General features: G+C 35.9%; 3 protein-coding genes across 4 annotated transcripts; 1 reads left to right on the plus strand and 2 right to left on the minus strand.

Annotated features, from left to right (window-relative positions):
* The first annotated feature begins 824 nt into the window (after positions 1 to 824).
* On the plus strand, positions 825 to 3,553 carry CHOp24 (transmembrane p24 trafficking protein CHOp24). The gene is made up of 4 exons (XM_076128061.1): positions 825 to 1,071; positions 1,677 to 1,858; positions 2,589 to 2,738; positions 2,889 to 3,553. Exons 1-4 carry the CDS (start codon positions 930 to 932, stop codon positions 3,036 to 3,038), a joined length of 624 nt encoding a protein of 207 aa, XP_075984176.1. The 5' UTR covers positions 825 to 929; the 3' UTR covers positions 3,039 to 3,553.
* A 718-nt stretch (positions 3,554 to 4,271) lies between these two features.
* cin (Molybdenum cofactor synthesis protein cinnamon) lies at positions 4,272 to 15,004 on the minus strand. The gene is made up of 9 exons (XM_076128060.1): positions 14,849 to 15,004; positions 13,829 to 14,585; positions 10,515 to 10,669; positions 8,740 to 8,881; positions 8,148 to 8,334; positions 6,977 to 7,136; positions 5,856 to 5,967; positions 5,299 to 5,504; positions 4,272 to 4,917 (listed from the first exon to the last, which is right to left on the minus strand). Exons 2-9 carry the CDS (start codon positions 14,574 to 14,576, stop codon positions 4,780 to 4,782), a joined length of 1,848 nt encoding a protein of 615 aa, XP_075984175.1. The 5' UTR covers positions 14,577 to 14,585; positions 14,849 to 15,004; the 3' UTR covers positions 4,272 to 4,779.
* An 80-nt stretch (positions 15,005 to 15,084) lies between these two features.
* Positions 15,085 to 26,252, minus strand: Dna2 (DNA replication helicase/nuclease 2). 2 transcript variants are annotated; one of them, XM_076128059.1, is made up of 23 exons: positions 26,100 to 26,252; positions 25,364 to 26,000; positions 24,869 to 25,032; positions 24,323 to 24,459; positions 23,887 to 24,097; positions 23,378 to 23,608; positions 23,080 to 23,218; positions 22,742 to 22,901; positions 22,447 to 22,562; positions 22,193 to 22,313; positions 21,625 to 21,813; positions 21,246 to 21,346; positions 21,008 to 21,149; positions 20,521 to 20,655; positions 19,540 to 19,706; positions 19,108 to 19,213; positions 18,633 to 18,768; positions 18,256 to 18,345; positions 18,012 to 18,115; positions 17,292 to 17,475; positions 16,602 to 16,790; positions 16,038 to 16,223; positions 15,085 to 15,709 (listed from the first exon to the last, which is right to left on the minus strand). In XM_076128059.1, exons 1-23 carry the CDS (start codon positions 26,124 to 26,126, stop codon positions 15,509 to 15,511), a joined length of 3,873 nt encoding a protein of 1,290 aa, XP_075984174.1. In that variant the 5' UTR covers positions 26,127 to 26,252; the 3' UTR covers positions 15,085 to 15,508. The 2 variants fall into 2 exon arrangements, with proteins under 2 accessions (XP_075984174.1, XP_075984173.1); XM_076128058.1 differs by having other exon boundaries at positions 25,364 to 26,006.
* Positions 26,253 to 26,315: the final 63 nt, after the last annotated feature.

Here is a 26,315-nt window from a genome sequence, read left to right on the forward strand (position 1 = left end):
AAAGAGTATCAATTCGTCGTCAACTCAGTGGTCAACTAGCTAATCCTCAATTACTGGATGGACGACTAACAGTCGTTATTCAATCATTTTCATCTTGAATAAACGCATTTACTTTGAAAATAAAATATTGTTGTCGTATAGCCAACTCATCAAAAACACGTCGATATTGAGGCGCAAACACCTCGTTCGGTCTCAGTCAATAGATGAACAACGAGAAGAGTCGTCTAGTAGTTGTCTAGCTACTTTAAACTTATTTAGTAACACGACTTACAGCTTACAAATTATATTCAATGCCATACTGTGATCTGAATTGAAAACATCGATTCGGCGTTGAATTTGATGTATTAGGTGCAGACATCAAAAGTGTCTGAAAGAATCTTTTGTAGGTACGTTCCTAAAAAGTAGACTCCCGTGGGGTATCTTGCAAAACTGAAGCAGCAATCAAATGTTTTTGGAATGCTGCAAATGAACTGAATATTAAGATTTTTAATGTTTTTTTTATTGATTGAACAGTGTGTAATAGTTATAAAAGAAAATTGCTTGAACATGATGCGAGCTTAGTTACTTACTTTAAAAATATAGTGCCATCTTTTGTCGAGTAGAAGAAATAATGTGTTTTTTTTCTAATTTTTGCATGTTGTTGCTATCTATAGTTTTAAGATATATGATCACTGTAAGAGATTTTATTTGATTAATTAACAAATGTTTTTATATCATACTAAATAAAGATTCATAAAAAAAAAACATCCACAAACCCCATTTTATTATAGATGAACGCGTTTAAACAACTGTCATATTACAGTTATCAATTTGTCATCTAATGAGTTGTCATTTGTCAAATTACGTGGCTTTGCACGAAAGGAAAACAAGCTTATGTTCACCTTTATTTTAAAATTATAATTTAAAGATCATATAGCCAATAAAACAAAATGAAGAGCACTTGGAGTACGGCTTCCTTTGCCTTATTAATAGCGGCCACATTATTTAACAGCGTACACAGTTATACTATTACTGTTGATGCTCACGCCGAAGAGTGCTTCTTCGAAAATGTTGAAGCTGATACTAAAATGGGTAAGTATTTTATGTAGAATATACTTTCTATGTTTGTAGTTGCAAGTATAATTTCGGGAAGTGTTCAATATGTGTAAATTTCTACTTAACTTCAATATTCCCCAAACAAAATTTTTAGTTTGTTCCAACATTCCCTAGATTTAGAGATAAGTTAGTTGATGATAAGAAAATCTTGCCGGTTTGATAGTAAACATACCAGATTTACTGATATTGCATAGAGACAAGTTCTAAGCAGCGCAATATGTCAGCTTTAAAGTAGTTTTTTAGTTGTCCACTTCATAACCTAAATTCTTATTAGAATATATCATCTTCTACCATCTGCAAAAGAAGAACTTTAAATAGCGGTGTTATATTGTTCCTCTCTCCCCAAAGAAGGCCAATATTATTGAATTTTAAATTGTTGATGTAAACCATAATAGTTCAATAGAAAGGCAATAGATATTAAGTTGCATCAAATATCATTTATGTTTATATCTGTCTCTGTGCTATGTTCAGTTGTATTTCCAATTTCTAACTACACCCTTACATATAAAAAGCGATATTTTATGTCAGTATATATGTTTGTATTTGTTATTAAATTAATTTGCCATAATTCTGTTCCACAGGCTTAACATTTGAGATAGCGGAAGGTGGATTCTTGGACATCGATGTAACAATCACGGGTCCAGATGGTGCTGTCATCTACAAGGGAGAGAGAGAATCCTCAGGAATGTACACATTCTCTGCACCTACTTCTGGCAAATACACTTACTGCTTCAGCAATAAGATGTCTACTATGACACCAAAGGTAATAACAAGAACAACTCAAAAGTTGAATCATTTATATAAAAATGTTGCAAAAAGAAATAACAGAACTCGCACACTCCGATCTAGTTGCCAACTCAACTGCAATAACTGACACTATGAAGTTTTCAATATAGATCTTTTTCATTAAAATATTACCATTATTAAATATGTACAATAATATCAATTCCAGTTGATTGGGCCATAAGGAAAACTAATCAATATTCATTCAAATTTAGGTATTTTATATAGGTACCTAATTAGTAAATGCAGTGTACCTCTAGTCTGATTATGGGTCTAATCAAGATCAGCCTAGAGAGTGTTCTCCCTTCCACTCGCCACATCTACAAATAAAGTTCTGTAAAAACACACACACAGAGATGTTTACCTCTTTAAAATATAAAACAGAAGTCATACAGACAGCACAGAATACAACAGCCGCCATTAACTATTATAGTAGTAAACATTAAGGTTAAGAAATATTTTTAAGACATTTTGTTGATTGTGATTTAAAAGACAAATATGGTGAAATACTTAATTTTATTTATGGTAAGTGATTCTAAAGCTAATAAACTTAAATGTTAAGTTTAAGTTTTTGAAGCACTAAACAATAAGAAAACTAGCCATTCTAATGTTATATGGCATCTTAAAGATATGGGAATTCCCCCTTACCACTTCTGATGTTTGTGATTTCTGTAATCAGTATAAATAATGCCTTATGATTTGATTTGTAGGTAGTGATGTTCAACTTGGAGATTGGAGCAGCTCCTCAGAGCCAGACAGGCACCAAGGATGAAGAAGTGAACCACAACAAACTGGAGGACATGATCAAGGAGCTTGCCACCACACTCAAGACTGTTAAACATGAACAAGAATACATGCAGGTATGGATATTAACATTTAAGTCTTATGTTTTGGTACTTATGGCTCTTCCTGTTAAGGTATTTTTTGATAAAAGAAAGTAGATTATGACTTTCTCTTGTTCATTAAACATTTATCTATCTCCTTATAACTGATTATTCTCTGTTTCTAAGGTGCGCGATCGTATCCATCGCTCCATCAACGAGAGCACGAACTCGCGAGTAGTGATGTGGTCCATCTTCGAGGCGTCCGTCCTCCTCGTCATGACCCTGGGACAGGTCTACTACCTCAAGAGGTTCTTCGAAGTTCAACGCGTCGTCTAACACTCGACGGAGTCACTTCCAACTGTTCTTCCAAATTTTCTTGAAGAAAATTTGTCGGCACAGTCCCATAATGCAAAGATATATTTCTACCTAAGTTCAATGTGACCTTTACCGATGTTTGTTACTTAAGTACTTACTTAGAAATATATCCAATTAAAACTCGCTCCCGTATTCATTACGTCACGTTTTCTATTATTTATTGTTTGTTGTATGTGTCATTTGTGACCTTATGTTTATGTGATACTCCACCTGTATAAACAAAACATCATCATTATAAATTAAATCCATAGTCAACTACATACTTATTTCATTTACATGGCAGTGAATAATATAAGTGGGATAACATAAGACTTAGTACACGCGCAACGTTCAAACTTTGTATTGCTATTTTTAGTGCGACAAAAATAAGGGAGCGAGTCCGAGAGTGGATTCCATGCGATCTGAAGTGTGAGTGGGTATGTGCTGTGTTGTATGTAGTTACGTAATGGTGACTAAATAAATTAATATTGTTTGTATTCTGATATTTCATTCTATTCTATGTTACTGTCAATCCTTCCGTCCTTATAATAACTTGTAGGACTATCGATGTGACTAATTTACATCATTTTACATACATTTGGTTTTCTACTCTATTTCGATGTAAAACATTGCACTATGATTTATATTGTAGCAACTAACAAGACGTCATCGCTTCCTGAAGGTTATCATTTGTTTATTGGTTTTGTATAGCGTTATTACTTATTATTATACCGCCTTCGTAGGTTGTTCAATTCGTTACATTGTGACATTAACGCCTTATGTTAATTAGGTAAGACAGTAGGTACTTACCTAATTAACATATAGGTAAGTACATAGGTATATTCATATCGAGTGTGTTTTCCTGAGTCTGGTAATTTAAATGATTAATAACTCTAGGTTTAATATTATCTTCATAATTGTTGCAATAATTACAATGTTCTATGCAATGTCTTATCGTATCATTGTTCATTAGTTCCGTCTGCATCGACATTTTTCTTGTGACGTAATTAAACTAGGAAAAAGAATAAATCTTCTTTTAGTCAGTCATCAGTAATACATATACCTACATGTAAAATTCCTTATGAATAAATATATAGCATGTCCAATTTCCATATGATTATAGCATGGCGGTAGAAACGTGTACGCTTTTCATATTTCATCAATTATCACGACAGATAAAACGTTCATAACGAGGATATGAAATGAAACATAGCATTAATAAGAAACAGTTTACTGATAAAGTAATAATTAAGTACACCAGCACCGACAATTACGTGTATTACATCTATCATGCGGGTGCAACACATACATTGTATGTTGCCTTATGTATTCAATACATAACTATAGTACTAACTAAGCAATGGAAGACTAAAGTACCGCTAATCAGATCTAACTAAAGTATTCTCTTAGTACATATGGAATATTTAACCTCATTTAAAAAAATCTAAAAAATATATTCGCATGTTTGAGATTCATGCTATCTATAAAGTATATCGATTTACATATACAGGTTAACTTTTGCTGTTAAACAACATAAGGTTGGGTTAACTTTTGTAATAGCAATCTACGGCTAACTAAACGTATTTTGACGATAAATAACCTTTTATAAATTGCTGTATATCTATTTGCTAGAATAATGGAACTGCACATTCTTAATATTGAAATCAATTGTGACAAATAGGCTGTATTATGTTAAGTCTGCAACGGTACAAATTTGCGTAGTCTATGAAGTGAAGTCAAGTCGTCCGGTGACGAGCGCGGACACGACAGCTCCGGCTGGCAGGCGCTGTTGGGTGTCTGTAGCGCCCGGTAGCTCCAGCAACACGTTGGCACCACATGCACTTAGAAGACGACTGCTGCACTGTAGGATCAAAATTATATTATTCAAATAACTTTCAAGTCATAATTCTTTTGTGATTTGGTAGATTTTGGCACTTCAGAGTTAACAGCATCAGTCGTTTTCCGCAGCTCACGTTTATATGAGTAACTAGCTTTTGCCCGCGACTTCGTCCGCATGGTTTGTGACTTAGGACAGAATTTTCATACAAACTTTCTTTACGTCTATTGTATCCCCATGGGGGTAGAATTAATCAAAAGCGTCTCTTAGCGGATGCCCACGTCATAGCATCTAGCTGCATGCCAATTTTCAGCCCGATCCGTTCAGTGGTTTGGTCTGGGCGTCGATACATCACAATTTCAGTCTGTCAGTCACTTTTCAGTCATATATATTTAAATGTAGTACCTGACTGCCGAGCAGCGTGGCGGTGGGCATGTCCCCGTCGGGCGACAGCGCGAGTGCGGCGCGCGCGTACTCGGGGCGCGGGTCCAGCGCGGCGCCGTGCGCCAGCCGCACGCGCAGTCGCGCCCACGCGCCGCGCACACCGCAGCTCACGCGCAGGGCGCGGACCACGAACAACAGCGAGCACACGTACGCTGACACCGGGTTGCCTGAAAAAGAATATAACATTTCTTGTGTTAGTATATTTTACTAAACAACGCAAAGACATTTTTCGCTTAAAACTTTAAGTATACACCGTGTTTACTAACTCATGTGACATCACAATGCTAGTTATTACATCCTATCGAAGTCGAATGTGGACTAGAATGTAAGTAATCGAATTAGTAGCGAGGAGCGCCTTGGGCTTGAAACTGCATTAAACGGACGCTCGCGACGCGCACGCGGACGGTTTCCGTGACACCACAAAGGTACCCGTCGTGGGAATCGGCTTATTGCACAGTATTTACTTTATTTCTAGTTAGTTTGCTAGATTTTGTAAACTGACAGCCGCAATGAATTACCTGGTAAAGCAAAGATGTACTTCTTCTTGCCCTCGAACTCGCACGTCGCGAACGTACTCGGCTTGCCCGGCTTCATACGTACACGCCCGTAATGTAGAGTTGCGTTGAAGTCCTGTAAATGTAAATCATAGTTTATAAATTATATTGTTTATAAATTAGATTGTTTATAAATTAAATCAATTTAAAAAATGTAAATAATATGACATACTAATTATTATTCAGTTCACTCGCTAATGAATGGAAATGTAAATTGAAACATAATAACGAAATCTCGTTAGACTAAGACTTCTACAAAAACTTATTTATCATAACGTATGTGATGTTAATTAGGTAATTAGAGTATTTCTACAAACTAATTGTGTATAAAAAAAACATGGAATATTTCAATGACCCATCTTTAACCGTTTATTCAATAAAACTTTGCTCTTTTCAACTGAAATCTTATTATTACATATAAAATTTGCACAATCAATTAATAAACTAAGTGTTTATTGTTTACGGTAGTGCCAAGATAAAAATATTATCACACTTGGAGACAATAGTCAAGATGTAAATGATAAGGAAATACCTACAATTTTATACTATTGATAAGCTACCGTATTTTATTATCGTTGGTTTATTAAAAGTAATTGAGAATATCAATCAGTAGTAAGAGGTACCTATTTTATAGCCAGGAAGTTCAGAGTCTATTTTTTTATCATTAAGTTATAAGGATGGGAATCACTACTTTTAACAAACTTCATACTTAGCGTGTCAATTAATTTTCAAGTGGTTGCAAAAAAGTAATGGAGACGGTATTTACGGGGTTTACTTTTTGTAAAAATCCGTAAATAACGTCGCAGAAACAGTGTATAATAATATTGCCAATTACCAGTTGTTCCAGAGGTGAAGGAAAATATGCAACCTTGTTAGCCTGAGAGTTCTTTAAAACATTTCTTGGAGGCAAAGTCCCCAACCCGTACTTGGCCAGTGTGATGGACTCAAGGCCAAACTCCTCCCTCGTTCGGGAGGAGACACATGCTCAGTAATGGTACAGCCATAAATAAAAAAATATATAATATTTTGTTACTGAAACCCAGTTTTAAAAACATTAATTTTTCCTATAGATTTTGAGTATTTACCTTAAGTAGAACAGGTTTCAATAGATCCTTCTCGCCCATGGACACGCCGCCCGTACAAACAAGCACGTCTGCTATTTTAAGTGCGGCTGATATCGCAGCCACCAGCTCCGGTGGAGAGTCACGTGCGATACCGCAGTCTATACTGTCGTAGCCGTGCTCCCTGGAATTATAAGACAATTGTAAGATTTTTTTTGTAATGAACATACCAAGTGGCGTGGTCTGATCTTTGTCTACGCCTACAGGAAAAAGCATGATTTTATGTTACCTATGTATGAAGAGAAAATTTAAAGGTGATATTAGGAAGGTGCACATAAGTACGTGTAGGTATTCATTTCTGGCGTCATTTTTTCCTAAACCCGCAAACTTTGTTTATGTTTCTAGTACCTAACAAATAATATGCTCGATTTATATAACTATGGACAACAGACAATACTTGGGAGGATGTGGGTAAACACGGTAAGCATACATGCTTAATTGCATACAGTATCCTTAATATTATTGAGGCCTATAAATAAATGGTAGGTGATCTATTTGCTAAATACAGTGGCAGTAAATGTATTAAAACGATACTTAGAGGTGATGAAGCAGGGTCTTAAGTCTAACGTTCCGCAAATGTTAAATGTTTGCTAAATTGGGACAAAAACGTTATTAAACGCATTTTTATAGTCACAGCATATGCCTAAGATAACGTTAGCATACACTGCACTATTTGCAGATTATTATTTTAGTATGTCAACATAATGTTACACTCTTATTTTTTAACCTTGATACCCTGACGTCAAAATGTCTGGTAAATATTTTTTTCTTGATATTATTTGTCAATGAATTTGTTTAATTGCCATGTTTCCAAGCGCATGTCAACATTGACTATCACTTAGAAATTTAATTTAAGTACGTCATTTGTTTGGCATCAGATGTACAATTCAATACTTAAGACTACGTAAAAGATAGCTAAGACCTAAACCAAAGTTCTTGGACACAATAATTATAGGCCTGTTAATTCACCAACGATTACAAAAACCCAAAAGTAGTAGTAAGTAGTAATCATAGACTCATTTATCAGGCGAAATAACGTAAACAATAGTTAGACAACCGAAAAAACTTAAAAAAAGCAAAAGGTTATTAATAACACGAGAATATTTTCAAAAGTAGAAATATTATAATGACTTACTTAAGCAGTACTCTTAACATAGTTCTGTTTGAGTCTCTGATGTGCGCTGGTCGGAGCTTAACTTCTGAAGGCTCTTGTAGTTCATTACCGGTTGACAGCAGCGCCACCTTCGGGGGAGCTCTTACAGTCACATTCTGATATCCAGCCCCCGCAAGAATACCGATCTTTGCTGGATCTAGTACATAGCCTATAATAGAGAACATAGCATTGTCAATAGTTATTTTTATTTATAGTATGTTTAAGTGAATTCGAAGCTTGAACTTCTTTTATTATTCCTACGCACATAAAGTATTGTTCGTTAGTTTGACTCGAACACGAGTATTCAGGGCGTGGACTGTAGAAGTCAGAACTTAAAGAACCCATAAGCACCAATTGTCAAGGATTTGACTTGGTTGAGCTAACTCGCTTCGAGTCAAACTCATAGCTTGATCCGAACAGAGTGGTTTATAGAGCACTAGATTCGCCAGTTCTGTCAGTATAATCCGAGTCCAAAAAAGAACTCTTTGATAAGGTCTCAGTTATCTATCATAACTTAACAGCTGTGATCTAAGTTTATTGTGTATTTACTACTAGTCTATATCAATCCACAAACCTTTGTCAACGAGTACAGTGCCCATAGGTATGTCGAAGCCGACACATCGCACGTCCTGCTGCGGCTCCGGCGCCTTCAATATCTCCACCTCTATCTCCGTCTGACCATCTTCTGTTGCTGACACTAGTCTTGTGTCCTCCACCTGTAGGATAAAGAAAACATAATATAATTCTCTGGTTTCAAGGATATGTGTTACTTACGTTATTTTCAAAACATTTTATAGTATAGAGTATACATAGTATTGAGTCATAATTTAGAATCAAAATATTTTTCGTACTTTTGTTATAGGAAAAGGATAATCACTCCGACATTTCCAATTCACTACATCAATGCTAGTCTCTCAAAGTGGGGGGCGAATCTGTTGCTTTAAAGAATCTTGAAACAGAAGTTAGGATATACCCAATAATATTTAGACCAATGGAAGCAAACTAAACAATAATAATAATGTCCTCCTAGCCGATATACGGCTACGGCGGTCAATTTCATTGTAACTGGCCATCTGTGCAGGACTTTGTTTATAGTGTCCAAGTGTGTGCACAATACACAGGTACACTCTCTATTCCATCACTCTCATAGTTTGGTGGGACGGATAACCGACACGACCAGTGAGAGGTCAGGCGCAGGACCGACGGCTTTACGTGCTCTCCGAGGCACGGAGGTCTTCGACCTCAACTTCCTAACTCCGGGCAATCTCTAAGAAATTCTTAACAGAAAATCTCAGAAAAGACTTTTTTGGCCCGACCCAGGATTCGAACCCGAGACCTCTCGCACCGCAGTCGAATATACTACCGACCGCGCCACAGAGGCAGTTAAAACAATACTTAGTGTATACTCCGCATTAAATGTTAGTGTATACTCCGCATTAAATGACCCATTTCAAAAGTTGACGGGAGATGCGTTGTTATCAATACATGCTTAAGATTTAATGGTTCAATGTAACCATAAGGCCTTTGACCTTAGATTACCCACATAATAAAAAATAAATCTTGCAAGTCATGTTGATAACCAGTAATCACATATTAATACATTGAAATGTTCAATGCAAAAAGATCGTACCATAAAACGGTAAATCAAAAACCATTCTACTAAGTGTCTAAGTTTTTTCAATTTTTTGTGCGGTGATGGATGGAACTACTAACTAAAAACAGATTTGTATTTTTTATTTCATGTAAAACATAGCTAATCATTATTCCCCCATACTTATTCATGTGGCAAATAGTTATACGCGCAGTACACATATGTAGTATCTACCGATGAAACAAGTGTCTCGTGTGAAGAGTTCAACAATTCAAGTGATTCCTGACACCTATCAGTACATTCTCAGTCTGGTCACTTACACTTGGCGTGATATATTGAGTCGAGCGCCAATAAATGAGAGAAGTGCATTCATGGGGCAACATATCCTAAACATTCCCTCAGCTGGCTCGGTGACCCGTACCTAGTGCTATTTCACTTAGCAAATTATCATTCACACCTTCGAGTCATCATTTCCGTATTGTACTAAGCGTTATTAGGCAACCTAGAGACCATATACCTACTTAGGGAAATGTTGGGAAATTAAGTCTCCATCGTTTATCCATTATTTCTCATTCCAGAATCATTGCCCAGCAAAGGGACAACAAATAATGTGCCACATTCTATCCGGAAATATAAGCGAGATTACACTTAATAGAAAAGTAAAATAATGGAGCATCTGTAACATATTTTGTACCCATATTTAGAAAATAAAATATTATCTTATCTGGAAATTTAGGTTGTTTTGGTATTGTTCCCACCTGTACAACGCAGTCCGCGCCCGCTGGGACTGCGGCGCCGGTGTTGACGCGCGCGCACTCGCCCGCACACAGCGGCGCGGTGGGCGCATCGCCTGCCGTTACCGCCGTACGAACTCGACGTACGCCCGCACCGTCGATACTTAGGCACGCGTAACCTGATCAACATACATAATTATTACTTAGATCTTTATTAAATAATAAAATAAATAATAAATTTAACCCATTACTGTCCCACTGCTGGGCAAGGGTCTCCTCCCGTAATGAGGGAGGGGTTAGGCCTTGAGTCCACCACGCTGGCCAAGTGCGGGTTGGGGACTTTGCACGCCCTCAATAAATGTTTTAAACAAATTTTTAGGCATGCAAGGTTTCCTCACGATGTTTTCCTTCACCGTTGGAGCATGTGATAATTATTTCTAATACACACATAACTTCGAAAAGTCATTGGTGTGTTGCCTCGGGTTCGAACCTGCGACCACATGCGTGGGAGGTGTCAACTTATACCACTCGGCTATCACTATTATATTATATTATCACTATTATATTAAATACCAAACTATTATAATGGGTTTTCACGGCTATAGTTACCCACGGCTGAATACCGAAACGTCTAATGGAGTCCTCTCTGTCTTTTTCCAGTATATTTTAGCACTTACAGTTCCACATATGTGTTTTTATTTATTTCTCATGTAGTTATTTGAATGTGAGAATGATAACAATGTTATTACGTAGATACTGTAACATCAGATGAACTTATAGATATTTGACCTAAATGGCACGACGTATTTGAATAGTTAACATCTGGGTCGAGTCTAGATTTATCCAGATAGCAATGAAGCTCGGTGAATAGATCTATTTATTGTAAGATGCACCACTTAAAGATGGCACACAACGTGTAACAATAGACTCGGGGGCCGGAGAAGCATTGTAGACGTTTTTTGCGTTTTCATACGCTTTGACATGATGCAGTCGGTTTGTGAAACATCTGTCCCCTTTAACAAGTCTGTAAATAACGACTCGACTTCCGTCAAATCGCTTATGCGGAACAAAATTAATGATTATATTATGGACATAAGTGTACAGTGTATATTGTACATTACACAGCAGACGACCCTAGTCAACAGGATATGTCTGCTTATTACCACAACAAAAGGCAATACAAGCCTAATGATAATGACACTCGTTTGCGCTAGCTGACCTAAATGTTTTTTGTAAATGATTAAAAGAAAGCAAAAACGTACATTCCTTTGTGAAATAGCGAACACGCAAACTAATTACTACTTAGGTATTAAACCAGTTGTGTCTACAGGAAGTTGAAGAAACATAACTTCACTTTTATATTTTCCTCAAAAGATAGAAGACATAGGTAGTGCATTCACCTTGTTTATGCAGCATTTAGTTCACTGGAGCAACTTCATGTGATCGGAGTCGAGTCATGTTTAAAATAATTCTAAGAAACCAAAACTGAATGGAGCCGATACCGAAACATGCAAGGTTAATGATGTCGAAAGAACCGTCGTCTATGGTGATAAGGTTGTCTTAATAAATTAGGTACTTTACCCAAGTACAGCAGCAGTACAGCACAAAAATATTGTAAAACGTTAGTGAAATACGAGGCTTGTCGCGTGGTCCGGAACTAATGACTGAATTACGCGTGTTATACGATAAGTAGGTAAACATCACCGCGAAATTGCAATTATCTGAACAAACTTCATATAAAGTAAGCATTGTACAGATGTGGAATATTGCACACTCATTCAAGTGTGGTAATACGATATTTTGCATATCATGCTTTCGTAACACATTATAAAAAGAAATTGTCGTATTCATTCAAATTGTATGGAATTATTGACCTGGATTATCACGGTTTATCAACATTGTAGGAAATATACATGAAATAGGTCAGCTTAGTAACGAGAGTGAGTTACGACATCGCACATAACAGATACACGTTAATTTATCTCAATGATAACAATAAAAACATCTTGTTTATATTTACGTTACGCAAGATAATATACAGTGGTGTAATTGATATAATTATGTATTTCCGAAGTTGACTGATACGTATATCATTCATTGGTTCTTTTAATTCATATACCAATTTTTTAGGTACCTACATAACGATATCATTTACGTATTTCTATGAAATTTTGTTTTCATCTGTATTGTCATCCCGCAAATGTTACAACTACCGAGAAAATAATAAAGATGAGTGACTGGTAGGTATTGTGCGATAAATATGTGCTTAGTCAGAACCAGTGTTGGGTCAATCAACTAATTTTTTCAATCAATTGATTAGTCATGACTAATTTAGTCATGAATTATTTAGTCATGATTGAATTAATCATGAGTAAAAATAATAATCATAATCATGATTAAATAAATTAGTCATCAATCATTTAATGATTAAATGACTGATGACTAATTTATTGTATTTTTGTATGATGATTAAACTAAAAAAATTAATTCAGGTGACATAATTTTAGTTTAATGGAACACATCTATAAAACTATAACTGATCACCACATTAAGTTGATTGAAAGAAGATAATTCCATTATTTATAAAATTTGATTTTAAAAACGCGTAGTTTTAAAAAGCAATTTAAATTATTTTAAACTAAATTAGCCCGAACTTATTTTTGCAAAGTGTACCTGTGTAAATTAAAAAAAAAATTAACTGATTCTGTTGTAAAACTAGCTTTAATTAAAAACCTGTGATTTACAAATCAACAGTCATGGAACGTAGACTTGAAAAGCTTAGTTTTATTTTACTATTATTTTTAGTCATTAAAATTTTAGTCATGATTGAATAACTAACACTAACACTAATTAATCATCAATCACGACTCATGATTGAATTTTTTTAGTCATTATTCATTAGTCATGAATAAATAATTTAATCTTAATCATCAATCATCAATCAAACTAAATTTTGCCCAACACTGGTCAGAACTAAGTTTTCGATAGTACCAACTAAAAACTTAACTTTGTTGATACTAACTCATTATCGTAAATATCCTGCCTTACGTTCTTAAGTGATTCCTTTAAGCACACTCAAAAGACCGCGCTCATTTAACATCACAACATCACTTATATTTGTTACTAACTCCTAGTATCTTATTTGGTTATGGATTTGGTGTTCATGACTAATGGTCAGTGTTAGCTTATCTAAATCTCTAGGCCGTAATAGCTAGTTGATACAGTTATCAATGGTTTAACAACTAGAGATATAAGGAGAGTAACATGTGGTTTATCTGAGATAAAACTAATATTGGGGGTATACATCTGACATTCAAACAAAAATTATAGTTACTTACCATCTTTGACTGAAGCTGGGAATGGTGGCATTGGTTCCTTAGATGATAGTGCTTGAGCAACAACTCTTCCCAAGCCTTCCTCAATAGTCACAATCTCCACTCTCTCCTCCCACTCTGACATCACATCATCCACCATTTTCCATGCCTCAGCCATTTCATACATTTGAAAAGGTGACTCCCTCGGTCTAAATGCCACTTTGGACACATCAACGTTAGAAACATGTGTACAAGTATGATTGAACTGCATGGACTTGTGAATATAACTCACTTCTGCTTTCTCATCGTGAATCAGAGCAATTGCATGAGATAAGATAGGCTTAACAATTTCAAAACATTCTGTAACTGCCTTTTTGCTTCCAGGGAAGTTTACTATCAAAGTTTTGTCTCTTATGCCAGCTACAGCTCTGGACAGCTGGGCCATAGGAGTCTTCTTTAAACTTGCTATAGTAATAGCAGTTGTTATACCAGGCACTTCTCTCTGTATCACAGCTTTTGTTGCCTCCGGAGTCAAGTCTCTAGGAGTCAGTCCAGTTCCTCCAGTAGTCAAAACTAAATCTAAGGAACTTTCACAAAAATATTTGAGCTCTCTTTCTATAATTTCTTTCTCATCTGGTATGATGATTGTATGAAGATTGGCTTCAGGAAATAATTCTCTGACAAAATCTGCTAGTGCTGGTCCTGATGTGTCTTTAGTGTTATCTTTGAAGCAGGTGTCACTCACAGTGATTACTGCTACTGCCTTCACCATTTTGAATTTCTAGATTGTCAGTTAAAAAAAAAGAAAGCAAAGCTTTGATAACAGAAAAATATGTATCATCACTTCAATTACCCACAAATAAATTCCTACTAAACATACTTGGCAACTGAGTTGAAATATTATTATTTTAATACTGGCACGAATTAAATACTCAATGCTTATGTGCTCATACATCCAATAAGTTTATCACTAATAAAAAACTATTAAAAAAACAATTCGGAGAGCATAAAAAATAAAATAAAAACAAAGTTTAGTTATCTTACCTTGAATTATCAGCCACACTTAAATTTATTAGTTGCACGACCCGTTACACTGAACTATTGAGATAGTTTTATTACATCACACTAATACGTAATTGATATAAAAATAACAACATGAAATTATTAGGAGGTCTCACGCCGGCTGTAGACAATCAGAAACTAATTCAACTTGTCAAATGTCAGCTGAGCGTCAAATTGACGGGAGTTTGACAGATCAACAAGGCAACCAACCTGACGGATAAAAAACAATTGCATTCCATTACAGTCAGATAGACTAATCAAATAAACTACTTTTTATAAGTTCGAACATGTTTTATTATTAAAAAATGTACATACTTCGACAACATGATTAATTAAAACTTATTTACATTGTATAGCCACATAATCACAATAAAATATTCTATTACATCACGACATCATAATTTTCACGCACTTTTTCAGCACTTCTTACATAAACAACAAATTACTATACTGTAACAGTCAGGCAAACCAGCTTGTAGAATTTGGACCACAAGTTTTCGGCCGAACCACTATAAAAATTTTGCAGAATCAGAAACAAATCAATTTTAACTTGAGGTAGATACAGTTACTCAATGTCCGGCAGTGCTTGTAAGAGAACTTATAATCTATTCATAGCTGTTTACAAAATCCGATACTTTCTAATTATGCCACAAACATACTATACTTAGTTCGAATATCGGCTACAGTAGATTTATCAACTTTAATACTGTTACAAGTAGTTATTAGTCTCTGAAGTGGTGCATATCGTTGCAAAGCGGTGGAGTTGCCGATTATAAGCAGTTTGTGTTTAGCGCGAGTTACGCTCACGGCTAGACGTCTTTGGTCGTTTAGTACTTCACCTTCCTGCAAATAAAGGTTTAATTACTATCATTATATTGACCTATTACTAATACCTTGTGAGTTTTAACCAGCTGGTTAGTTGTGTTGCCATTGGATTCGGTCTTTTCAAGTTATTTAATTATCGTTTAATCATTCACATATTCACATATCACTACATTCGAACCATACCTCGCAGACTCGCTAGCTTTTCAAGGAACGGTTTTTCCATATTGAACGATTTTTTTTATAGCCAAATACCTATTTAACGAGTGTCTGACCTATGCAGGATTTGAACCTGGTGCTGCATGTGATGTTATTACATAATTTTGAAGCTTATAAAATGTAATCTTACCTTCACTTTGTGTCCATCTTGTAGTGCACGTTTAGTACACGAGTAAACGATAACAGACTTGTCTCTGCCTTGAAACTGGTCGACGGTGCTGACCTCAACCGAGTACCGTGAGAGCGACCGACGCAGTAAGGCTACTTGGTCGCGATATGGAGCTATCACGCCTATGTCTGATGGTTTCACACCACCCTGTTAAGGAAAAAGTATATTATTTTTGTGGTCTATGTAAAATCAGTAATAGAAAATGTGTTAAATATTATTATTATGCTTAAGTTACAGTATATGACGGAAAATTTATTTTGCAAACAATTATAATAATTATAAAATAGTACAAGTTATAGCTCTACAGCTTTAGACTAGCTTTTAGGCTGACATTGTGTAATCTAACTTAAGATTATTAGAAACCTTGGAATGTTCAATTATAGATTTTTGACTAATAGATTAATAGTATCAAGGAGGATGACGGCAGATGGCGGCCAACAGTAAGTTTTAAAATTTATTAAGATTGGAAAGTGATGACGTTTAACAGGGATTTATTTCACTACAGCATTATTATACATTACTGACCTGTTTCAAAGCTTCCACTACAGCAATGACAACACAGGCTTCAGTGGAATTGATGACATTCTTGTTACTATTGAGACTGTCGGTGACGTCATCAGTGGTGTCCACGTCTATGAACAGTACGGCGTGCTCCGATGACGGACTACATGCTGTCTCCAACCAAGGTGATGCGGATGTAAGGTGGGATATTTTCTGAAAATATTTAAAGTTATTAGTTATATTAATGACAGAATATTTTTGTACAGACATAAATACATAAAATCACGTCTTCCTTCCAAAAGGAGTAGGCGGAGACCAGTTAATCGTTTTGTATGTAACGGATAATTTACGTAAATTTAGGACTTTCTTACTAGAATTGCGGAATTGTCTAAGGCCTATCCATTGTTTAAGTGTTTTGTACTACTGTTTAAGTACTAAAGGCAAGAATTTTCTCTTAGTTTATCGTTACCTCGATTTCTGTAACCTTGTCATAGATAGCAAATCGCACCAAAATTGGTCAGGCTTGCTACACACATATTCGCTTCGGCAAAATGACTCACTCGTTTTAGCTTGTGCCGATCGGGTTCATCCACACATATTCGGTTTTGCCGCCCGGCTAGGCCGATTTAATGATAGATTACTTAAACGTAATAATTTAAGATAGCAATCTATCTGTAATTTTGGAATATTGAAAGTACTAGTTGGAAAATTTACCTTTATATCGATATTAAGTGTTGCTTCAGCGATCTTCTGATCGGCACACTTGAGTTTCCCGTCATACGCCACGGTGTTGGCGACGTCGGCGAGCGCCTGGTTCATGCGGTACTGCAGCTGTAACGTCGACGTGGCTTCCTCGCACGACAGACGGTGGAACAGACTCTCTTCCATTCCTAGGCGCCTGGTACATATAAACTAGTATAAGTACTACTTTTCATTATTTGACCTGTTAGAATTATGAGGTGACGTTGAAATTTAATTTTAGGTGCGGTCTGTTTGTTTTCGTAAAACTGCTGGATCTTCAATTTCATATCTGTGTATTTGTTATACTTAAACAGTTGATCCGATTAAGATAATATTTTAAATCACGGGTCGCGATTTCAGCAAAGGTCAGCTATAGCTTTTAGTAAATGTGGTGTATTACAGGTAAGTATGTTTTACCTTCCTTCTGTAATAAAATAATCAAAGAACAACAAAAAAGAAAAATATATAATAATAATTAATTTAAACTTACCTCTGTGAAATATCACTGGTAGCAGCATAACAACAATAGTGTTTTTAATACAGTATAAATATTTTTTCTAATCTAAATCATTGAGATATTTAATTATACGCGTTGGTCTCATCTCTCTCTCTCTCTCTCTCTCTCTCTTGATTCAGCTAACTAATACTACCTCGAAGTAATGGAATTGTCTAAAGTAGAATATATTTGTTTACCTTGCAGCTTTACTTCTGACAACGGGTGGCAGTTGTTCCGGATCTCCGACTAACACGAATCTTTTTGCAGCAAATAATGGACGGAGGACTGTACACTGTAACACCTAGAACAGAATATACAAACATTAACACGACATTTACACTACGATAGGCCTAACCCAGAGAAAATCAAAGACTTTCTTCTTATAGAAAAGTTGAGTAGAACAAAGAAGATAGGTAAAATGTTTAAATAATCTGTACATACCTGGGTGGCTTCATCAACGATACATATATCAAACGTAGTCCGCGCTAACATAGCGTGAGCTGCTCCCAAACACGTTACACCAACCACTTCCTGATAAACAAATAATAATTAGGTATATTACTTTGCTATTTATCAAATCAGAATCTTCAGAATAAAAACGCATTAAGCGACATCAACATAACAGTGAGTTATGACTTTCTTCTACTAACGGCCAGTTTCTTCATCAAAAGTAACAGCCAAAGTATAGAGGTAAATTAAAAATGACAGTCAATTTATAACGTATTTTTTTCTAGGACTTACTACTTCTTCTAGGATATTTTTAATTAAGAAACTTGCCGTTCGATATGTGTCGTAAATACCTTTAGTAAATACCGTACCATAGAATCATACAAATCGGCGAGTTGTTCAGGAGTGTCGCATTTGGCGGTGAGCACTTGTTCTGTTCGTTTGTTCAGCGCGGCCGCGACACGTGACGACGAGCCCAGTCTTAATACACGCACTGTGTCTGGTATCCTGTGTAACATTAATGGTAAATAATGTACGGTGAAACGTTTTCGTATACTTTAACGTACGTTACGTATACGTCAAAGTACACTTAACTCTTTCAAGCTGATATGTGTTAAATATCTTATGTCATAGAGAATCAAAATACAGAGGCATTTACACGTGCATCGATTTTGCTAACTTTTCGGACGCAAGCAAAAATCTGATTAAATTTTAAGTGATGCTAAAAAGTAGTTACACTACATGTCAAACTACATACAAGATAATAAATGAGAATTGCTTAAAATTGACGGTCCTTTCTGCAATAGTATTACAGCAGAGTTTAAAATTTACAATAATATGTCAAACCTGGTCAGTACAGTGTCGACCGCTGAGTGTGTGTGCGCAGTGACCAGCACGCGCAGCTTCAAAGCAACTAACATTTGTATTAACACACTGATTGTTTGTGTTTTACCTGAAACCAATAACTTACAATATAGCGCATTTATAATATATTGTTCAATTGTTTAAAGCAATAATCATAAGTTGATATAGTTTTAACTACTAACCCAAGTGGTAGTTTGTAAATGTTAAAGAGGGTCCGGTTTTCCAGTTGGATAGGATTATAGGTAATTAGGAAGATTTTAAGAGCAGCCTTGAATCTAGTCTACGACTATAAGCTATAAAAAAAAACGATACACTTCTACTTTACACTTTAAGCCGCCTTTAAGGATCCCAATAACGAAAGGATTTAAAAAAAAGACAACAGCAACTCAGAGTGGGGAAAGAAATCGTAGTTACCAGTGCCCGGTAGTCCCTGCAACAGCGCGTAGTCTTTAGCAGCGAGTGCCTTGAGCACGGCGCGTTGTTGTTGTATGTTGAGGGAGCGCATCAACTTGGTGCCGAGGCGACCCACCTCGCGGGGGAGCTTACTGTCGAAGTGTGGAGGCTCTTTGTCTATTATAATCCTGAAAATATAGTACTTAGGCTAAGATTTTTTAGGCTTAGATGCCAACAAAACGAGTACTATTATTCTGTGCTCGAGATTACAAATGTGTGTTCACAGTGTTAAATATATTGCACTAATTTTATTACACAGTAATATAACTTACATACAGACTTACTTAGTGCTTGTTCACGTTGGAACTCGCGGGCGCGGTGGCGGTCGCGAGCGCGGGGACGTGGCGTTTTGTGCTCACGTTGGCCGCCAGGCGGGCGTTTGGCTCAAACTGGTTGAACTTACTTGACGTCGCGAGTGAATCGCGCCCGCCACCGCTAGTTCGACGTGAACACACACGAACGTCTTCACGCGCTTGATATTGGCGCGAGCGCGCCACGCGGGCCGCGCGCGACACCGCTAGCTCGCCCGCTACTTAGACCGCGCCCGCGAGTCAACGTGAATGAGCACTTACCTAGTTAAGAGACCAATTTTATGCAGAATGATTAGTCGATGTTTTTTAGGGGAGATGTTAACAGTTACTCATTATTAAATTTACAACAAATGCTGTTTATTGAACGACTAGCTGACTCGCGCAACTTCACTTGCCACAGAAGAGAATGGGTTAAAATTTCCCCGTTTTTGTAATTTTTATTACTGGTTCTCTGCTTCTATTGGTCGTAGCGTGATGTTATATAGGCTATAGCCTTCCTTGATAAATGGGCTATCTAATAGTAAAAGATTTTTTCAAGTCGCACCAGTAGTTCCTGAGATTAGCGCGTTCAAACAAACAAACTCTTTACCTTTATAATATTAGTATAGATATATAATAGACATGCACTTACTTTCTAAGTCTGTGAGCTCGATCGCTATCTTCCATGAGTACGCCCAAGTTGGTGAGGTTCTGTACAGTCGTAGCGTATGACTCGTATGTGTCTATGTGATACACGGTGTTCTTGTCCAGGCGACGACTTACATCTCTGAAAATATACACCTTGCATTTAAATACATTCTTTGTTGGAATCATTTAGGAAAGTTACTAGTTAAGTACTAATACAATTTATAAGTATTATTAATTGTAGCATTACGTCTTGCGCAGTGAGATATGATTAGAAATACAAATGTAAAATTATAGTGATATGATGATGATGATGATATATGATTTAGTTAAGTTCTTCATATAGATTGAGAATTGAAGAATAGAGGCTTTTTAACGGCGCGTAGGATCATAAATTTTGTTGGTGAAGTAGGTAATACGGACGTAATCGCTTGACGTACACTTTCAGTGTATGGGTGCGTGTACGTGTTCCAGATAATTATGTATTTTCTAACCTTTCTAAAAGTATGTGTATTTCCTTAGAGTTAGATACTGTGACGACGCCCGCTGCGATCCATGGTCTGTTCTCTATGCTAACTATCGAGAAGTCATTCTCCTGAGGTCCTTTCGTTGTTTTCACTTCCTCTTGTTTATGACCTGAATATAAAGATTACTATAGATTAAAAGGCTTTATGCGTCATTAGAAGTGTTTCCCTTGGAGGTGATTTTTTAAATAATAATGTTTTTAATTACCATTTTCAGTAGAATTTCGTAGAAACACATGAAGATGTCTATCTCCCGATGGTTGAACAGTCTTTAATTTTAAGTTCGCCGCACATGTACCGCGTTTAGCTCTGAAACACAATACCAGTTTATAGAAAAATTATCAAAATCATACGTTATTTAAGGTCAATTTAAAAGAATAAAGAGTAGATACTTATTGGGTTAAGTTTCCTTAACAAAATAACGCAATTTTTGCAAATAAACGATCCAGTGATGTTAAAATGGACGACATAACGACGTTTTCACACCTAATATACACATGTTATGATCAGCGCAATTTAAGCTTTGCGAACGATTATCGAATGGCGTTAATCGTTGCATGACATAAATAACCGGCTTTTATTATTACCTTTTCTCAACAGTATCAGTCCACAAAGCATGTAAGGGTGCGGCCACCATTTGCCCTCGTTCCTCCATCTTGAGCAAAGCGGTCCAGTGTAGGAAGTACTTGACGTGTTGTTCAGACAAGTGACCTAATGCGTCCGGACGTAGTTTGGAGAGAGGGTGACACTCCGATACTGTAGGGCCGTCTGTGTGCCTGGAATATTTGTTAAATTATTTCTGTCTTATTATGACATGTGTACAGACTCTAATGTCAGCTATACAATGTTTTGTCTTATTTACTTATTGAATAGAATAGATAGAAAATATATATTTACATACAAAAAAAATATTTACAATAAAATAATTATTGTAAAGCAGTTTTTATTATAGGAAACAGAATACACTGATCATTTTTCGGGATGATTTCCGTTAAATCAACTTACTTAAAACTTAACTACTACTTTCTACTAACGTAAGGCGTGTGGCGTGTAAGTACTATATTTGTTTATGCAGTTCAGCGATTTAACGAAGTTTTATGACAGATGTGTAAGAAGAATATGAACTGCTTGTGAGTGTTTATAACACTAACATACCACAAGTGCAAAGAACACAGAGTAAGATAAGGGCATTTAGCGCAGGCGTTGTGGTGATCCACCGGCTCCGGCAGCTTCTGCTGCAACAGTGCTGATGCATCCTCTATGTCTGTTAATTGCTCTGTGGAAATAAAACACCCAATTTTTTTTACCAAATATTCCAATAACTTAGTTCCGTAAAATAAATTATTACAAAACGGAATACGGTTAGTATAAGGTAAGTATGTAGAAAATAATAATTATAAAATGATTACCTTGATCTATGTCCTGTGGTGAAGGTGCTAGATAATGTACAAGTTGGTTACGTAACATGATCAGGTCGCGACGCTCTGGGTACCCGCAGCTCACTTCACGAAGCTCTACACGATCCCTACGAAAGATAACTTTTACTTGAATACAGTCAGAACGTGTTTCAAGACTTGGTAGCCATTGGCCATGACCATCTGTAAATAGTGTAACGTTCAGAAACTTTTTTGCTCGAAACACTTTTAGTCGGTTCAAAGAAGCACATATTTACATAACTAAGCATGACTTTTTAAAAGTACTAACTTTAAATATAGCAGCAGTCCCCTCTGCTCGGCTGTAGTGGGGTCCTCTCGGTTGTGTAGGTTCAGCATCATACCGTACAGTACCAGCTGGCCGCGGTGTTCCGCCGACATTGATGCTTTACCGCTCTTCAACTCTAAAGGGACTACTGCGCGCTGACGACCTGCCGAAAATCAGAAGTAGTAAAAACATCTCAGAAACATTATACAGATATATTAAACTGGGAGTAGCCCAATTTATACACCAAAATTTCTATCAAAAGAATGTATTTACGATATTTTAACAGTATTAAAGATTATCAACAATAGGAAGTTTTAGAAACTACGAAAAAAATGATTTACCTTTCCTTTCATGAATAGTGACTTGTAATGTTGCATCAATTTTTCCTTTTAATCCCAACTTTGGACAGCAGAGATTCTCTTCAATATCCAACACTTTATCTATGTGGCCTGACCAATTGTTTTTATCCTTTTGTACATTCTGTAATAGGACAAAATGATAGCAATAAATAAAACAGATGTTGAAATTTAAAAAAATCCTTGAGTAGCCAGCGAGAACAATAAAAAAGGTATCAAACTTACTAGTAAAAAATACTAAATAATCACTTATAGTTAAAATAGGTCTAGTAATTTCACATACGGCAACAGTAGGTGGTTTCGGTGCTACATAAGTGTTCATGAAGTCTGTCAGTGGCGGTATATAATTGTGTATATTGTTTCTAGTCTTTTCTTCGCTCAGTCCCGCGTCGTACAGACTGCCTACAGACTCCTTGATAATATTATCCGTTACAGCGCGCAGCTGTTCCATGGATGTTATGTTCTGAGTCAGAGCTTTCTGTACCAACTCGTGGATTAGTATACCTGTAGTCATCTAAAACATAATAGATACATTTATATAAAAAAGACATTACTTGTATATGCAAGTCTTCTAGGAACAATTGTCCCAGCACATAACGCCGACACATTTTTGTTCCCTAATGTACCTCCGGCTTTAACGGACAAACCATAAAAGAAATTGGCATATTCAGTGCATAATAAAGCATGTAGTTACATAAAGAAGACTAGATTAATCGTTGTTCCATTTTAACAAATCACTATGGAATATTCTTTTTTTACTATATCTGTTTAATTAGTTATGTGACGACTTACAGCAGTATTAGCAGAGTCTATGCCCCGCCACCTCTCCTGCAGTATCGCCTTGCGCTTGCAGAACACGCCGGCGACCACACTAGTGCTGGACACCAAGTGGTCTGGCCGAAGTACTATCAACCCTGATGTGTTGTTCACACAGTACTGGCCGGCGGAGTTGCGGGACGCTAGTACGCTAATTATGTCACCGACGACGAAAGGAGTGTATAGCCTGTAAAATAAATTATTCTTAATTATTAAGTTTTGTTAGATTGTAAACAATTGATTGAAACTCAAAGATAAAAAAAAAATATACAAGTAACATTAATATTATAGGATCAGCGGCTTATCAAAACAATTAAAACTAAAATAGGAAGTAGAATTAAAATAGTGATGACTCAGTGGATCAGAAGGTGTTGATTCTTCATAATAAGTAAAATAGAGTGTTACAACTTACCAAACACCTTCAACAAAGCAAGTGCCTCTGTTGTTCTCACTATCTTTCAGTTTTAATTCCACCCTGTTACTATTGTTGTGAACAGTAAGTATTTCACATCTCTGCATTGTACTTAGATCCAGGTTTTCAACTATGTCCTGCATCATACAAAGCCTTGTTTTAATATACAGATGCCTAGATCATCAATGAGATATAAAACGAAACACTAAAATGCAGCTAGGTATTTTATTGGAGCCTATTTACACAGTTTACTTTTAACACTATCGAGAAGTACATAACATAAATAGTTGATGTCACTTTTATTAGGATGACTCACCCCTGGTTTCTGAGTACATTTAACGGTAGTCTATCTATTCAATAGCATCTTTTTTATATGAGCTATTGAATAGACAAACTGCTGCTAAATGTACCTCACAAACCGGAGAAGCATTTATTGGTTAAGAATGAGCTGAATATATTAAAAGCCTACAATGATAGAATTAAGTAACATAATATCCAGCTTATATTTCTTTCTATTACATAGTAAATTAAGCATAAATACATCACCTCTTCAATATCATCTACTTCCCACTCGTCACCAAAGTCATCACACATTTCTTCAGGACCAAAGTCTAGTATCTTCACAGTGGAGCCACTCTTTGATGGAGAGGTCACTTCTTTGAGGGTTTTGTCCGGTGTCCTCAGCTGACTGATGGGAGAACATTTGAACTCTGGAAATGTTATAGATAAAAGAATACCTGTTTAACAGTGTGCAGAGGTTTATAGCATTTGAAATGTTGAAATATCACTCAAAAATTTTATGTTATTGGTTTTTTCTAGGCGATGCAAATTTGTAAATATACATTAAGGGTCCATATATATATCAGGGCAGTGTGTGTATTAAACCTATTGAATGAAACATAAATTTTATTTTATTACGGTTTTACATATTGGAATTTTAGTTAAAGCCTTATACGAAAAACCATGATTTCATACCAATTCCTGATATTGTATACAACAAGTTATTTACACAAATGGTATCCATTTAATCACAGTACATACCTGGCAGTGGACTTTTCTTTGGTGTTCTACTTCTTCGTGGGCTGTGTGTAGTCTTAAATGGTGATTTTTTAACAGGAGTTCCAGCTTTTGTAACATGATTTTCTAACTTACTCCCATTTTCAAATACACTTATTACATGATTGTTAACTTCTAGTTTAATTGGTGGTTTATGATTACTTATCATAGTTTCTGTAAAATCTGTCGTATTTCTACTGTCTTTATTTATGTGATTTCCATTTTGAGAACTGTGTGCTGTCTCCAACTGCTCCTTAAGGTTTTTCTTAGGAGAGAGCCATTTCTCAAGAGTATTTTCCTTATTAGGGGACTTTTTATTAGGACTAATAGCAGTCCTTTTCTTTGGAGAACTACTTTTTTGATTACATTCAGTCTTAAGTTTCTTAGGGGTGTTTGAAATTGAACCATTAGGTAAATTGTGTTCCACATTGTTGTCTGATGATTCTACGTTTATCTTATCTAATACAACAGGTGATAAAGCTTTCCTTTTAGAACTCTTTGGCTCTGTACATGATTGTGAATTCGAACTTTTTTCTGGCGAAACTTGTTTCTGACTGGCACCATTTGTTGTACTTTTCAAGAACGCTGTTATTGACTTCTGATTCTTCGAAGGACCAGCCTGCTGTGGCTGAAAATTATGTGATTTTTTATACCTTTAGTTTACATACCTATTGATAACAATTACTTACTTTTAGCACATGCAATAAAATATGTATGGCACCTTTTTTAAACTTAAAGCTCTCGGCATCTTATGACCTAGTAACAATTAATAATCCGCAACAATATTTTATATCTTAAACTATTTTATAGTAATCAATATACACAAATTAACTTCTCCCGCTATTATTTGACATTTTATTATCGGTTGTTGTCAGTAAAAGTCAGCTGTCAGTTGTTGACAGTTTTTTCCAACGACAAAAAATTATAAAAGAATAAT

The sequence above is a fragment of the Anticarsia gemmatalis genome, chromosome 20 (genome assembly GCF_050436995.1).
Source record: "Anticarsia gemmatalis isolate Benzon Research Colony breed Stoneville strain chromosome 20, ilAntGemm2 primary, whole genome shotgun sequence".
Lineage (NCBI taxonomy): Eukaryota > Metazoa > Arthropoda > Insecta > Lepidoptera > Erebidae > Anticarsia > Anticarsia gemmatalis.

Coding starts and splice junctions, on each gene's coding strand:
- Dna2 (XM_076128058.1), bottom strand. CDS start 26,126: ATGCCGAGAGCTTTAAGTTTAAAAAAG. Junction 22,314..22,446: donor ACCACAGGACATAGATCAAG/GTAATCATTTTA, acceptor TTATTTCCACAG/AGCAATTAACAGACATAGAG. Junction 18,346..18,632: donor CCGATTTGTATGATTCTATG/GTACGGTATTTA, acceptor TTTGTTTATCAG/GAAGTGGTTGGTGTAACGTG.
- cin (XM_076128060.1), bottom strand. CDS start 14,576: ATGGTGAAGGCAGTAGCAGTAATCACTGTGAGTGACACCTGCTTCAAA. Junction 10,670..13,828: donor CCCAGCTTCAGTCAAAGATG/GTAAGTAACTAT, acceptor TATGTTGATCAG/GTTACGCGTGCCTAAGTATC. Junction 5,505..5,855: donor GTACATCTTTGCTTTACCAG/GTAATTCATTGC, acceptor ATTCTTTTTCAG/GCAACCCGGTGTCAGCGTAC.
- CHOp24 (XM_076128061.1), top strand. CDS start 930: ATGAAGAGCACTTGGAGTACGGCTTCCTTTGCCTTATTAATAGCGGCC. Junction 1,859..2,588: donor TGTCTACTATGACACCAAAG/GTAATAACAAGA, acceptor TTTGATTTGTAG/GTAGTGATGTTCAACTTGGA. Junction 2,739..2,888: donor ATGAACAAGAATACATGCAG/GTATGGATATTA, acceptor TCTGTTTCTAAG/GTGCGCGATCGTATCCATCG.